Here is a 15,793-nt window from a genome sequence, read left to right on the forward strand (position 1 = left end):
ATCAGTTTATTTACATGGCTTCCAATATTGTTTGTGTTTGATAAATAGAATAGGGTTTCTCATTGCAATAGCTTTGTTTTTATTTTTCCTCCTCTGTGACTTCTTGAAGGGAATATCTGCAAGGGTAGGGAGTGACAGGAAAACAGGGAATGGCTTGAAAGTGAAGGAGGGGAGATTTAGATTGGATATTAGGCAGATACTCTTCCCTGTGAGGGTGGTGAGGCCCTGGCACCAGCATGGTTATATTCCCATATTCAGTGCTGCATTTTGGCAAAATTATTTTAAAACCACTTTTTTACGGCTTTTCCTTTTTATTTTTTACTGTTTGAGTACTGGCCATTCCCATAAATACAGTTGTTTTCTGTACTTTAGGACTGTATTTATAATTTTATTATCAGCATTAATAGATGTGTAAACCAAGATACCTGAAACAGATTTATTGAGGGCAGCTCTGTAGATTTTCAGTGAAATAATGTTTAGTGTAGCAGAGGGAGGAAAAAAAACCCATGAGGAAAGGCAATTGCATTTAGAAAACCAGGAATAAATGTACTGACCTTGAGAACTCCTAAGCACTCTGGGTTCCATTGAAGGGCACTGTTCAATACTGACACTGTGTGCAGCTTTGAAAAGAGAAGCATTTTTTTTTGGTTAAAGTGGACTTTTTTTTTGAAAAAGAGCCTTAGAAACATGATAAATGGTGTTGCTAAAACATCTCATTAATTTTTTTGCCTGCTTTTTACAGAAGTTGGTGCAAAGCACTTTTGAATCAGGGAACTCTTTGTGTCTATTCCCACTGTGTTACCATCAATTTTCTAACAAATACACCTTCTGCAAAGTGAATTTCAGTTGAGCTGCTGTGGTCTTGGAATCACAGAATCATGGAATGGCTTGGAAAAAACTTAAAGTCCACCCAGTGCTATCCCTGCCATGGGCAGGGACACCTCCCACTGTCCCAGGCTGCTCCCAGCCCCAATGTCCAGCCTGGCCTTGGGCACTGCCAGGGATCCAGGGGCAGCCCCAGCTGCTCTGGGCACCCTGTGCCAGGGCCTGCCCACCCTCCCAGGGAACAATTCCTGCCCAATATCCCATCCATCCCTGCCCTCTGGCACTGGGAAGCCATTCCCTGTGTCCTGGCTCTCCAGCTCCTTGTAAATACTCTCTCTCCATCTTTCTTGTTGGCTCCTTCAGGTCCTGGAAGGCCACAAATAAGGGCTAGGTTGTGGCTGTGATCTGTGTGAGGACCCTTTTGCTCTACTTCCTAAAGGGGTTTCCCTGCATTCATTCCTGCAGGGATTCAGTGCTGGAAATGTTTTCCTTTCAAAACGAGTTTTCTGTTGACTGAGACTGAACTGTCAGAGATCAAATCAGGATCTGTAAAATACTTCTTGAGGTAAAACAAGGTTTGAAGACTAAATAAACTGATACTCACCTCTAAATTCCCATATCAGCGCTCTGCATTTTACATTTTACATGGACTTTTCCTGCCTTGACCTAAAAGAGATTTTGCTGCTTAGGGAGGCTCTGAACTCCTTAAGTCACATCAGGTAAAGGAGGTTGCACATCTTTCCCAGAAGCTCTGCAAGCAAAGTTTGTCACTGCAAAATACCCTGCTGCATCTTGATGGGCAAAAAGATGCTTCAAAGTAATGTTTGTGGCAGCAGGAAAACACCCAGGTATTTATCACTGCCATTCTTGCAGATGTGATGTTCTGTTTCTGCAAGGAAAAGGGGCTCCCATGTTTTATTCTCATGTTCAAGGGGCAGGATTTGGCCTAAGGAAATGAAAAATTCTGTGTATTCAGTAAAAAAATGTGATAAATGGGAACATTTTGCACTTGTTTTTATCCTGCTGCTGTAGCCACGAAATAATTTTGTCTCCGAAGCTGCTGCTGAATTTACTGTCGGATTTTGTGTTACGAGAAAAGAAATGTTTTAATACTGGGAGAAACACATGTATGAATTTCTATACATAGAGAGAAATGTATGTGCCCTAGGGGTGCTCTGCTTTTGGTTCTCTTTCCTGCCCTTCCTGGTGTGATGCTGCTGGGAAAAAACTTCAGGAATCAGCGTCAAACTCCCTTTGGGATACCCTGGAAGCTGAAACTTCTATCCAGGTCTTTATCTATTTTATAAAATATTCTTTAAAAGAAGTAATGATGGAAGATCCTCTTATCCATGCTGGGTTGTGTAATACCTTTATACTGTAAAATATATTACTTTATACATAAAATATATTACTGAAGTGAGCAAACTTGTCTGCAGACAAATCGGATTTTACATTTTCACTTGGCAAAAAGATGAAATTTGGGACGTTTTAGAGATGGATTTTTATCTTGTGTGTCCATAAGTGGAGACAATTTAATGAGTGGCTTCTAGAATTGATAACAACTGATTTTTTGTTCTTTATTTGTTGCTAATATAGAGAGAATACAAGTTGTAAGGAGAGAGAAAATGTCATTTTTTTTATCTTTAAAAAGTACCTGGGAATTGTGAGGGACTTAAATCCTTTTCAACAAAGTCAATTCTATGGAAATGTTCTGAAAGTCAAAATGTAGTGAATTAATTCAAGTGATTTTGTTTCAGGTTTTATATTTGTCCATTTATTTATTTAGCTATGTAGTCCTTTAAAGCCATGTAAGGAAAATGTAATGGAAAAAAAATAAATGAAACTTTTCATCTATTCCTGACCGTGGTAACAGGGACATTTTAATGAGACCTCACTTAACTGAGTGGAGGCTTGATTTCTCTCAGATTTTCTCACTATACATAAAGAGCTTAATATTTCAATTTAAATATTTCACTGGGAGAAAATGGACAAGCTGGTTTAAAATAGGATCTTCTATCCCTGAGGGAGAAAAGTGTTGGCATGTGTGGTCTCTCCTGCAGGGAATTCTCATTCTGAAATTTCTCAGTGTTAATGTTACTTGTGGGGATTATTTCAAACTAAAATTTCCTTCTTGTATCTGTTGAAGAGCCATTTGAACATTGAGTATTTTATTTTAAAGGCGATTTAGGAAAATAGGTACTTTTGGAGCATTCCTGTGCCTCTTCAACTTTTCCTTCAGGACTGCATTTTATAGAAATCGGAAGTAATTTTACAGTTTGGAATTGCATATTCATTTTTTAATATAAAATGTGTTTCTTAATAATCAGGCATCCTTTCCAAAGAAAAAAAGAGATGCTTTGCTGTTGGATTTAGGTTTGTTTTCTTTTAATGTAGCTGAATTTTCACTCATGCTGCTTGGGAGCTGGATCTGGCTTCCCTTTGGACAGGCTTGCAGCTATCCTGGTCCCATGGTTTTGCTTTGGGAATACTTCAATCATAGAATAGAATCATGGAATCATCAAGGCTGGAAAACCCCTCTAAGATCATGGAATCCAACCATTCCCCGAGGCCACACTGCCCCATGTCCCCAGGTGCCACATCCACACAGCTTTGAAATCCCTCCAGGGATGGGCACTCCACTCCTGCCCTGGGCTGGACAAACATTTTCCATGCAGGAATTTCCCCAATATCCACCCTGAGCCTGCCCTGGCCCAGCCTGAGGCCGTTCCCTCTCCTCCTGTCCCTGTTCCCTGCAAGCAGAGCCCGACCCCCCCGGCTGCCCCCTCCTGTCAGGGACTTGTGCAGAGCCACAAGGTCCCCCCTGAGCCTCCTTTGCTCCAGCCTGAGCCCCTTTCCAGCTCCCTCAGCCGCTCCTGGTGCTCCAGACCCTTCCACAGCTCCGTTCCCTGCCCTGGACACGCTCCAGCCCCTCAGGGTCCTTCTTGTCCTGAGGGTCCCAAACCTGTCCCCAGAATCTGAAGTTCCTCAGGAGTGCCAGCACAGGGCACAGTCCCTGCCCTGGGTTTGTGACCACACAATTCCTGGTCCAATCCAGGTGCCAGTGGCCTCTGGCACACCTGGGCACACCTGGGCACACCTGGGCTCATTCCAAGCCCTCAGCACCCCCAGGGCTGTTCCTGCCGGGCACTTCCCAACCCCTCTGGCCCCGGACCCAGGGTGACCATCAGTGAAAGTGGCTTGGAAGGAAACAAGCCAGGAGAGCCAGGAATTGTAGCAAACTGCTGGAAAAGGGCTTCTCTAGTGGATATTCTTTAATCATCTTCCTCTCTGTGTGACCACCTCATTTCTGAGCTTTGCAATAAGGAAAGACTTCAAGGGTAAGCCCTGACAGTATTTCAGCAAATAAACAGCTGATAAATGCCCAGGACAATGGAAACCCCTTGCAGGACTGGCTGGATAAACACAGCTTTGCAGTTATTCCTATGGTTCAAATTGAAATTGATTTTTTTAGAGAATTAGGTACCTTTTTTGTATGTATTGCTTCCAGTGCTGGGCTGTAGATGATGACAATGAGCTCCAAATCCAACTAAAGACTAAAAATCAACTTAAGATTAAAAGCTAATCATGTTGTTCGCTATTGCTGACTAGTTAGTAGAGCTTATTAAAAGTACATCCAGTACAAATATTGCCTCTAAATAATTACAAACTTTTATTAGCATTGTAATTAAGAGAGGGCTGGCTGCAAGTGACACCTCACAAAGAAAATTATGCCTGGTAGTTGTACTTTCTTCCTAATATTAACTAGATTTTCCTTCTCAGCAGGGCCTTGAGCAGTGGTTTGCAGGTGGGGATCTGCAGATAAGTGTTGGAGCAGGGATGGCTGTGTGTGATGCAATGCCAGCTTCAAGGACCAGTTTTGTATCAAAGGAAGGGGGTTTATTACCAAGATAAACACTAAGATGAGCATGAATCATTATTTAATGCAGGGAAGCAGGACGAGCTGCTCATAACTGGTCAAAGACCCTCGCCCTCTGGGGGCTCAGCCTGAGCTGAGGTGACAAAATTAAACAAATTTCTGTAATTTTAACTAAAACTTACAGCACTACAGAATCCCTTCCTGTTGGTGTTCTGTTTCTATTTGCTTATTGTTTATTTTCCTGTATTTATTTTTAGCTCCAGCAGCCGTTCCAGGTCTTTAGCCAGCTCTCCTACTGGCATTTCCCCATTTGCACATGGACTCAAGAGTGTTTCACCAGCAGACATTCAATGTTGTTGTTCCTTTCTGATTCTCACTGTGCTAATTAAGAAGGTATTTTTGTATAATTATTAGTCCCTTCAGTGACACATCATTTCTGCTGGCTGGGGACTGTCAGAGCAGCTCCCCCTGTGCAGCCATGAGCTGCTCCCAGGGATTGTCAGGATGCAGAAGGGGCAGAGATCACCAGGAGATGCAGAGGAGATGGGAATCAAATTTATCCCCACCTCTGGCTGCTCCAAGAAATGAATATTAAAATGTGTTTGGAAGTTTACCAGTTAATCCACACCCATGGGAATGTTCACCTGGAGAGGAGAAGGCTCCAGGGAGAGCTCAGAGCCCCTTGCAGGGTCTAAAGGGGCTCCAGGAGAGCTGGAGAGGGACTGGGGACAGGGGATGGAGGGACAGGACACAGGGAATGGCTTTAAGCTGAAAGTGGGGAGATTTAGATGGGATATTGGGAATTGGGAATTGTTCCCTGGGAGGGTGGGCAGGCCCTGGCACAGGGTGCCCAGAGCAGCTGGGGCTGCCCCTGGATCCCTGGCAGTGCCCAAGGCCAGGCTGAACATTGGGGCTTGGAGCAGCCTGGGACAGTGGGAGGTGTCCCTGCCATGGCAGGGCTGGCACTGGATGGGCTTTGTTGTTTGTTCCAACCTAAACACTTCCGGGATTCCATGAATTTTTTTGCATCAGTTTGCCTTGAGAAGTTTCTCAGGGATGAAATTCATCTTTTAGCTCTTGCAGCCCTGTGTATTAACTTAAATTACTCCCCAAAAAGGCAGATTAACACAAAAACATGACCAAAGCTCTCAGCCAGTTTTAGAACTGTGTTTGTTGGAAGCAGAGCTGCTGGTCACCTGGAAAGGGCTGGATTTGCCAGCATGGGGTTGATGTGAAGCAAAGTAAAACTGGATTGATGTCTTTGCCAGGCAATGGACTTTGAGGATATTTAAGTGTCTCTGAAAAGATACCATGGGCAAAACAAGGCTTGTCCAGCTCTCCTGAGCATTCCTGAGCCATCCACAGAGCTGGGATGGACTGAGCTCCATCTGCAGCCTAATCTGAGGCAGCCAATTTAAAAATGTATAATTCTGCCTGGTGCTGGCACATCACTGTGACTGATGACATCTTTAGGGAAATAGGAGGCAGTGGGGGCTCTGGAATGTTTTCTTGTAGGCATGAGCCCAGTGTTTGTTGTGGCAGGAGCTCGTTAGGCACTGTTTTGACAATTAAAGTTTGGATTTTTGAGATGGTCCCGTCTTACTTCCTTTTCATAGTAGCAAACATTGTCTTTGTAGCGCCCCAGCTTCTGTCCTTGTCAGGGGTTGTTAGGAAGTTCTTTTGATGTCCCAGAAGAGCAGCTTGGGCAGCCTTTTCCTTCCATATTCATGGAGTTTGCAGATGCCACAGAGCTCCCATCAGGTTCCTCGGCATCCTCGGGAAAATCCAATATTCCCACGTGCACAAAATCAGCCCTGCAGGAGTTTGGATCTCAGCTCCATTGCAGGAGAAAAGCAAATTCCAGGAGTGCTTATCAGGTGGAAATTGGGGATTAGCCTGTAAATAAGAGGGCTCAGAGCACATGCAGGTGACCCGGCGTCAGTTTGGGTTTAATCTCAATTACTTGGGCTGCTGTGGAATTAAAGATTTTAAATTGAAATTAATGCTGATCTGAAAGGTAACAATAAAGGCTCTGTGCCTTTATGCAGAGAAAATTCCTGAGTGTTCTCCTGGGCTGTGGCATGGACTAACCTTGAAAACAGCACAGAAAGGGGAATTTGCAATTTCATCAAACCATAGAAAGAATCACTTCTTTTCTAAGTCGTTCTGCTGGGGTTTTTTTCCAATTTTTAATGTTTTTCCTCCTGCTTTAAAGACCAGAAAAGATGTGGATGTCATTAATAGACTTTTAACACATAGTCAGAGAGGGAGGATGGACAAGGAGCTCCCATTTATGGGATTTTACTACCTCTAGGAGCATGGGAATGGGTTGGAATTGTTGCTACAACACTTTAACACACCAGAAGGAAAAACTAAACTTTCTTTATGTCACTTTTTACTCTTCATGTGGTTGGAGAGAGATCTGGGGGGTTCTGCTTTTCTGGTTTAATGGAATTTACTGGGTTTTGGTGGTGTTTTTTTAAGCATCACTGTATCTGAAAATACCACACACTGAAATTAAAACTTGGGGTTTGGCTGGGATGCTCCATATGATGATTTTGAAGGGATTTCTTCCTTGAGCAGAATGTTGACTTTCCAAATGCAAATGCTGATATTGTGTGATATTTTTAGGAGTGCTGTTTATTACCTTGCAAAGCCTTGAATGTCTGAGCAATCTTTAGATGGAGAACATGCTGCAAAAGCTTCAGTGATAAACCCATGAAATCGGAAATGGAAACTTTCTGAGATGGTTTTCTTTTGTTGCTTTCTTGACAGAGTTTTGCATATCCATTAATGAATTTTAATGACAGGATTAGCTCCCCTGCAATCCGTGGTGCTCTCTAGCAATACTGTGTTTTGATAGGCAGTATTATGCTGCATTATCCTAAAGAATGGATTCTTTTCCTTTGCTTTTTGCCAGGGGAGCTTCGTGGCCTGCATGACAGCCATCCTGAGGCAAATGGAGGATTATCACTATGCCCATTTAATCAAGACTTTTGGGAAGATGAGGTCGGATGTTGTGGTGAGTTTAATTTGGTTAATCTCTTCGTAAGGTAGCTCAGCTTGTGTTTGGGGTTTTTTTTTCCTGTTAGTGGTCATTCAGTGCACTTGTGAGATGTGAACAAAATGTTCTTGGCATTCCAGATTTAATATAAAATAATTATTTAAGCACTGTGACACACACAGGAGTACAGCTGGAGCTGTTCAGTGTTTTAAAACAAGAGCCAGTGGATTGAAGGCAATTAAAGAAAGCAGTAAAATAGAGTAGTGATGAGATATTACTAAAATGTGGTAGGGAAAGAAGAAAAATAATATGAAAAAAGCTTTCTTAGGAAAGGAACTTTCAGTGTTAAATCTTCCAGATGTCCTGATTTCCTTTCTTGAAGTAGCTTTTACTTAGAGATCTGCTCACTTTCCCTTTTATGCAGAACACTTTAACCTTAAAGATGCCCTTCGTTGTTAAATAAGCAATAATAATTGAAATTTGTCTTCCCAGAGTCGTTGGGTAGCCTGGCTAAGGCAACAACCCGGGTTCATTACAGCATAATAGAAGGGAGTTTATGGCTGAGGAGATAACTTTGTAATAACCTGAAACTACCACTGCCATATGGCCAGGCAGGGCTGGGAGGGGACACCCAACTCCCTGGCTGAGCTCCAGCAATCAGTGATGACCCAGAGCCTGCTCAGCTCTGCCACATCCCCTCTGCCAGCCTGGGAATGCTCCAGGCAGCTTCCACCTGCATTTTAATCCTTCTGCAGCTTCTCTTCTCCCTTCCAGACCCCCCAGAACAGCTCCAGGCTCATTCTTTTGTGTAACTTTCATGTTTGGACTTTCCAGTTTGTCTTGAATTTGTATTCTTCTTCTTTCTGCCTGTGTTAGGCAAGGTCAGAGCTCTTTACCTGGTTCCAGTTTTCGGGTGCTGAAGCCCCTTTTTGCACCTGCTCTGGCATCTCTAAAGCTCAGAGCTGCTGTTTTAAGAGGGAGAAGGCAAAGTCCAGCTGCAAATTGCTGCAGATGGGATCACTGCATTGAAAGGGCTGCTTCCCACTGAGCCTCCTTTGGGATCCTGGAGCATTTCCGTGGATGGGCACTGAGAGCAGAACATTCCCAAACCAAATGCAGATAATGGGCTGAAGAGAATGCTTATAGCAGAGAGAAGAGATGTACTAAGGTTTATAAAGCCAAATCTTTCTCTAATTTTCAAGCAGTTCAAACCATTTGGCTCTGGAAAAGGAATTCCAATGGAGAAAGGGAAAAGCAGCTTGCTCTGAAAAGGTGTTGGGGTTTATCCCATCACTTCCACAGCCCTCCCTGCACTGAGATGGGGAAGGGAATCAGGGAAAGGTCAAACCTGTGGGTTGAGATGAGAATGGTTTCATAATGGAAATAAAGTTTAAAAAAAATGAAAAAAATTATTATCATTTTCATTATAGAATAATAGAAGAGGTTATGACAAAATACCTAATTTCTAAAATGAAAATAATAGAAAATATTTTCCTCTATATAGTGATGAAGACACAACAAAATCATAATGATGATGATGATTATAACAATAATAATAATGATGATAATAATGGCAATTAAAAGATAAAGATAAAGGGAGGAATAAAGCCCCAGACAGAGCAGTGATGCCCAAACAGTTGCTCAGCACCCGTCCCCCAGCACAGATCAGTGCTCCCAGCCAGTTCCCCCAGTTTATAAACTGGGCCTGGCATTCCAAGGTGTGGAATGTCCCTTTGGCCACTTCAGGTCACCTGTCCTGGCCATGCTCCTCCCAAATTCTTGTGCAGCTCCTCACTGGCGGAGTGAAAAGTCCTTGACTCAGGGTAAGCTCTGCTCAGCAAAACCCAGAATATCAGCGTGCTCTCAACATTCATTTCATCCCATATCCAAACCACAGCTACCAGGAAGAAAATTAACTCTATCCAGCCAAAATCAGGACAATATGGGATGAAAAAATGCAGAGAGAAAAGTACTGCTCAGGAAAGCTGGGCTTTTTCTAATGAAACTCTTTTCAAGTCTCACTTTTGTGGTCTAAGTTGTGAGAAAGGTGCTTGTGTAGGTCAGAGGTCCTTTGGTGAGAGCAAGGGCGTGGTCCTGGAGCTGAAATTTGGCAAGGGCTGTGTTTGTAATTGCTGCTCTTCAGGGTGTGATTGATGTGCTTGCAGTTCTCTGGGATCCATGAGGAATCACTTCTTTCTTTGGTCTGGACTCTGGATATTCATCTTTATCTGCATGTTCTGGGCTTGTCTAGCTGCAGTTGCTCTGGACTCTTAAAATCACATTTTCCATCAGAACAGGAACTGTTTCACTGCTTGTTTTCCACTCTTCTGCTCACCTGTCAATCGTTTGGGTTTGATATTTGAATCCAGACTTGGCAGTTGCTGTAATACTTTTTATATCTTTAATGAAAATGTGTCTTTTAAATGTTTTAATGTTGTTCTATAAATGATAATGTGTGTTAATGGAAACTGAAGTACATAATAAGCTGATAAAACATTAAATGGAGAATATGTTTGTGGTAGAAAATGCTTCCTTAAACTGATTTTAAATAGTATTAATTAAGGTGTGGAGGTTTAATGGCAGAGCATTGTTAATCCTGTAAGTGAAGGAAACTACAGGGAGTAAATCAAATTTTCTTCCTTTTTTTTTTCCATGTTTTTTTCACTCTTTTAATCCAACAATTTTTTGAGCCACTGCCATTTGACTCACCCAGTAGAACTGAAATCCAGGAGTCTTTGCATTTAAAGCCAGACCTGGAGGTGAAAACTGCACCTCCTATTGCAGAGGATTCCATTTAATCACAAAGCAGTGATTTAGAACTGAGACTAAATTCAGCCAGGCAGAAATGAAAAGCTTTTTCTTAAAAAAAAAAGGCAAGAGAAGGGGAAAACTTAAGCTGTGGTTGCTTCTTCACCACTGGAGACCCTTAAATCTTCCTTCAGCCTCTGCTCTTGCTCAAGCAGGAGTTGGAAGCTCTGTGCTGGAAGTGCTGGAGGAAGCTTTATGGTCTGTGTTATGTAGGTGGCAGGTTGAGATTATTATAGTGGTCATATTTGGCCTCAAAAGTGTGCGAGAAGATGAGGTGGAGTGCAATAAAAGCAGTCTTCTACCTCTCTGCAGAACAGAGAGCTCAGATTTATTAAGGCATGTCTGTTCAAAGAGGGATTTCTTGCGTTAAGATCCCTTCCAGCCCAAACTCTGCTGTGATTCTGTAAAATCAAAATCTGTGATTCTGCTGTCACCCTGAGGTGAAACATTATCTGAGATCACTGAGGTTATTTCTGGGACTAACTGATTCCTCTCCCCTTTTTCCTTGGTAGAAAATACTTTTATTTGAGACATGTGTGGTTTAGTTGACAAAAAATGCCTGTTAATGTTCTGCCATGTGGAGAATCTCAGGCTGAGCTCAGGCTGTTTGCTTTCCATCAGTGGATGGGAATGTTTTAGGGATCTTACCTGCTGTAAATTCTATTTCCTATTAAACAGGATTTGTAGTTGGAGAAAGAGCAGGAGTTGTAACCCTTCCTCCTTTAGTATAGGTTTTATTTTCAGAAAAATTGGTGCTGCTTCCAGTTATACTGAAAATACCCAGGTTTTTTTTGTCCTGGTGGCTTCCCTCTCTTCCCAGCCCCTCAAAAACCCTGAGTTTTCCTCATAAAAGGAGGTTAATTCATCCAAACCATTTGCTTTTCTATGAGAAGCATAAAACGGAAAAGAGAGCAATATTATGAATACATAAACCCCAGGTGAGCATCAGGAGCTTTTTATTTGATCAATAATTAGCTGAGTTGTTACAGAGCATTATTTAAAGTACGTGGGTGAGTGTGGGGTTATTAAAATGGAACTGTCAGGGGATGGAAATGTAGAGCTGAATCAGCAAAGTGGGTCAGAACCCCCCAGGGTCAGGAAGGAACCAAATCATCAACAGTGGAATTCTTTCACCAAAACACAGGAAAAATGAGCAGGGAAATGTGCAGTTTGAACTCTGCAATGAAGGCAGATCTTCCTGAGCTAAAGGAGCGGCTCTGGGATGAGTTGGGCTTTGCACAGTGGTGACATCTGGAGCAGGAGCAGTTCCAGACTTGCTCTCCACCCTGTTAATGCCCAAAGCATCAGGATCTGGTTCACTGGGCACGGTGCTGTTTGGTCAGAGGTTGGATTTGGTGATCCTGGGGGTCTTTTCCCACTTTAATGATTCTGGGATTCTGTGATCTTTACTGATGTTGTGTTGTCAAACAATAGAGGGGTTATTTCACCAGGAGTATTCTGCACATGGTGGAGCCCAGCACCCTGGAAGTTCACAGAATCCCAGAATAGCTGGGGTTGGGTTGGAAGGGACCTCTGGAAATCGCCCAGTCCAGCCCACTGCCAGGGCAGGGTCCAGGTAGGTTTGGAATGACTCCAGAGAGGGGGAAATTCCACATTGCTTTGTGAAATAGAAACATGGAGAGAGAATATTTACAAGGGCTGGAGGGACAGGACCCAGGGAATGGCTTCCCAGTGCCAGAGGGCAGGGCTGGATGGGAGATTGGGCAGGAATTGTTCCCTGGGAGGGTGGGCAGGCCCTGGCACAGGGTGCCCAGAGCAGCTGGGGCTGCCCCTGGATCCCTGGCAGTGCCCAAGGCCAGGCTGGACATTGGGGCTGGGAGCAGCCTGGGACAGTGGGAGGTGTCCCTGCCCATGGCAGGGGTGGAATGGGATGGGCTTTAAAGTCCTTCCCACCCCAAACCATTCTGGGATTCTATGATTCTTATCTCAGTGCCATATCCTCAGGACCTCTGCAGCTCCCTGCATCCACTGACTGGGAATTTCTGAGCCAGGAAAACATTTTAACAGAGCAGTGGATTAAAAGATAAATCTGCCAAAGATCCTGGCTCTCATACCTGAAGAAAGACTGATGAGAGCAGGAGCTTCAGATTCATTTCTCACTGAAAAGGTTACACAGAAAGCAGTCTTAGTTAAAAGTCCAGTCGATGGAACATATTGGGGATTTCTTTTTTGTAGGCATTTGACATTTTAAAGATAGACCAGATAAATACCATTACTGAGAAACTGTATCAAAGGGAAGATATTCTAACCTTGGAATAAAAGTTCATTTTTATCTCTGTGTGAAGTGGATCAAGGACTTTCTGCATGAAGTTCTCTTTTCCCCTTTATCTTTCTTGCAGCATTTGATATTACTGAAATTGTTAGATAGCAGTTACAGATTCCCAGATTGTAGGAGATGATTTACATTGTAAAGTACACGAAGTTTCTGGTCCAAAGAATTGTTTGCTTATAGCTGTGTGGAAATAAATTGGTTTGTGCTGTTAAATTAACTTGTTCTTGGGCAGGTTTTCACTTGCAGGAACAATTCCTGCTGCTCCCTTTGGGAGGGTCTCTCCCTGTTTTGGGATGTCCAAGCCGTTGTTGTCCTCTGCCCCAGGTGCAGGTGATGAATCCCACTTTGAACTGGAACATGTTTTTATTTTAATACATAAATAATCTCAATTTCAGGACAGTACTCATGAAGGGAGGGAATACTCATCACCTGACTCCAGGGAGTATTTTTAGAGCAATCATAAGAGTTAAATAAATATTTAGCTTTGTTTTTTTCCTCCTTCCATGTATCAGTGTGCTTTTATCAACTTCCCAAGAGTGTGTCACAACAGGTGTGTCACAATACATGAAAAAACTGGGAGATTTTGTCCATAGCATGGAAAATAATGATTGTTTTTCCAGCAGAAACTCCTTTTGGATAACTGGTGAACCAGTGCTTGGCCTTGAGTAATCCCATGGGTTGCTTAAGTGTGGGATTACTGTTATAATTTCTGCAATGGAATTATTGTAGGATTTATGGGCATCATGGATAAATGTGCTTTGGTAGGATTTGGGTGTGTTTTTTATGAAAAATGCCTTTTTTAGGAAGCAGAGCACAAAGCCCCCTTTGGCATCCAGTCCATCCATACCTGCCACCATCCCGTGGAGTTTTTCGGTCTGCAGGAGCGGCCTTCTCCAAACACTGTCTCTTCTTTTAGGACTTCCTCATGGAAACATTCATCATGTTCAAGAACCTCATCGGGAAGAACGTCTATCCCTTCGACTGGGTGATCATGAACATGATGCAGAACAAGTGAGTACAGAGGGAAAAGCTCCGGAGCTTTCCCGAGCCGGCGCCTTCGGCTTTGCTCTGGAACAACGGGGTTGCTTGGAAACAGCAACCACGAGGCTGCAGCCAGCCTGCCCTGGCTTTGCCTCCCTCTCTCATGCACAGAATTATTTCAAAATTGGCTCTGGAGGAGTGTTTTAGTGGCCTGGCTTTGGGCTTTTGGAGTCCACCAAACGTTAAAGGGTGGCATCAGTCTGAGAACCCGGATTTTGCAGCCAGCTGCAGGTGCAGTAAAATTCTATGCATATCTTATAATAAGTCAGTTTATTCTTTGGAGGATGAATTGCATGTTTTGCATATGACCTCGAATTAGGGGTTATTGTATGGAGTCGTATGTCCAGGAATTATTTCAGTGGTGTTACAAGAAAGAATTAAAAAGGCTTTTAAATCCGAATTCCATCACCCCAGTAGTGTAGAGAGAGGCTGAAAATGTTTCTAATGCTCATTTTTTTTCCTTAATAATTGCAGTTCTGTCATTATTTAGCATTCCTTTGTGCAGTGTTTTATGCTGGTGACATTTTATTAAGTGTGTCAAATGCTTTTATGTGTACTGAGATGAAAGTATAAGGGAAAAACATTATATTTACCAGTTGCCTGGAGAAATCTCTTCTGCATTTACTGGAAGCTACCACGGCTATAAAGTTGTCAGCGTTTCCTTATATAAAATCCTGAACCACAGCTCCTGCACTCCTTATAAAAATGCACCATAACTTTAATCTGGGCTTCTGAAGTCTCCTTAACTCCCTAATAAAATCCATTCTGAATAAATAGGAGTCAGGAGATTGAGCCATCTTTGGGTTCTTCCTGCTGGTTTGGAATGCTTAGGAAGCACCTTGGGAAGGTGTTTAAAATGAGGAGCTCTTTGAGAGCTGACGAGGAACATCTGAAGCCCCTTGGATTGATTTCTTTTTTAATTAATTTTGAAAGTGGTTTTGCCTCAGTAATTCCAAGTGTCTTGGGAGTTATGTTGGAGGCATCAGGAAACCCTCCCAGCGTGTGTTACCTGTGAACAGGAGAACTCTGGGGTTCCTGGGTTTTGGGAAGGATTGAAATAGGATTGGGAAGGTTTTGTGTTTGGACATTCTTAATGCCTTAACTGGCATTAATAAGTGGACACAGGGCAATTACAGTGTGGTCAATACTGCAGTGAGTGTTGCTTGTATCAGCCCAGCACAGGAGGGACACTGAGCTCATGGACAGGATCCAGAGGAGGGCACGGAGCTGCTCCGAGGGCTGGAGCCCCTCTGGAGCCAGGCTGGGAGAGCTGGGGGTGCTCAGCTGGAGAAGGGAAGGCTCCAGGGAGAGCTCAGAGCCCCTTGCAGGGCCTAAAGGGGCTCCAGGAGAGCTGGAGAGGGACTGGGGACAAGGCATGGAGGGACAGGACCCAGGGAATGGCTTCCCAGTGCCAGAGGGCAGGGCTGGATGGGAGATTGGGCAGGAATTGTTCCCTGGGAGGGTGGGCAGGAGCTGGGATAGAATTCCCAGAGCAGCTGGGGCTGCCCCTGGATCTCTGGCAGTGCCCAAGGCCAGGCTGGACATTGGGACTGGGAGCAGCCTGGCACAGTGGAAGATGTCCCTGCCCATGGTGGGGGTGGCACTGGGTGGGATTTAAGGGCTCTTCTCACCCAAACCAGTCTGGAATTGTGTTACCTTCATTGTCCATTGACCTCTCCATGTTCACTTGGGCAGGGATTTCACCTTGGTTTTTCTTTGGCACTGTGAAATTCTGGCCATGCAAATGAAAGAGCAGAGGTACAAAACCAGCCTTTCCCTGCCCATGGTTTTTTTCCTTAAAGCACAAAGGGATCCTTACCCCAGGCAGGTCCTCACGGAAAATTTGGAGCAATAGAAAGCACGATGGTTCACAGTTAGGACAGAGGCTTGGAATTTTTATCCTGAAAAATAATCTTGTCTTTGTCCCAAGCTGGACACGAGGAGG

At 43.6% G+C, this 15,793-nt stretch overlaps 1 protein-coding gene across 4 annotated transcripts in view; it reads left to right on the forward strand.

The window, feature by feature from the left end:
- Positions 1–15,793, forward strand: part of DOCK1 (dedicator of cytokinesis 1) — a 265,665-nt gene that overhangs the window by 139,596 nt on the left and 110,276 nt on the right. For all 4 annotated transcript variants that reach the window (XM_082286424.1, XM_082286425.1, XM_082286426.1 and 1 more), the window contains 2 exons: positions 7,623–7,724; positions 13,724–13,818. In XM_082286424.1, the coding sequence (XP_082142550.1) occupies positions 7,623–7,724; positions 13,724–13,818 (197 nt within the window). The remainder of the gene's footprint in view (positions 1–7,622; positions 7,725–13,723; positions 13,819–15,793) is intronic.

The sequence above is a fragment of the Coloeus monedula genome, assembly GCF_965178545.1.
Source record: "Coloeus monedula genome assembly, chromosome: 8".
NCBI classification, from domain to species: Eukaryota; Metazoa; Chordata; class Aves; order Passeriformes; family Corvidae; genus Coloeus; species Coloeus monedula.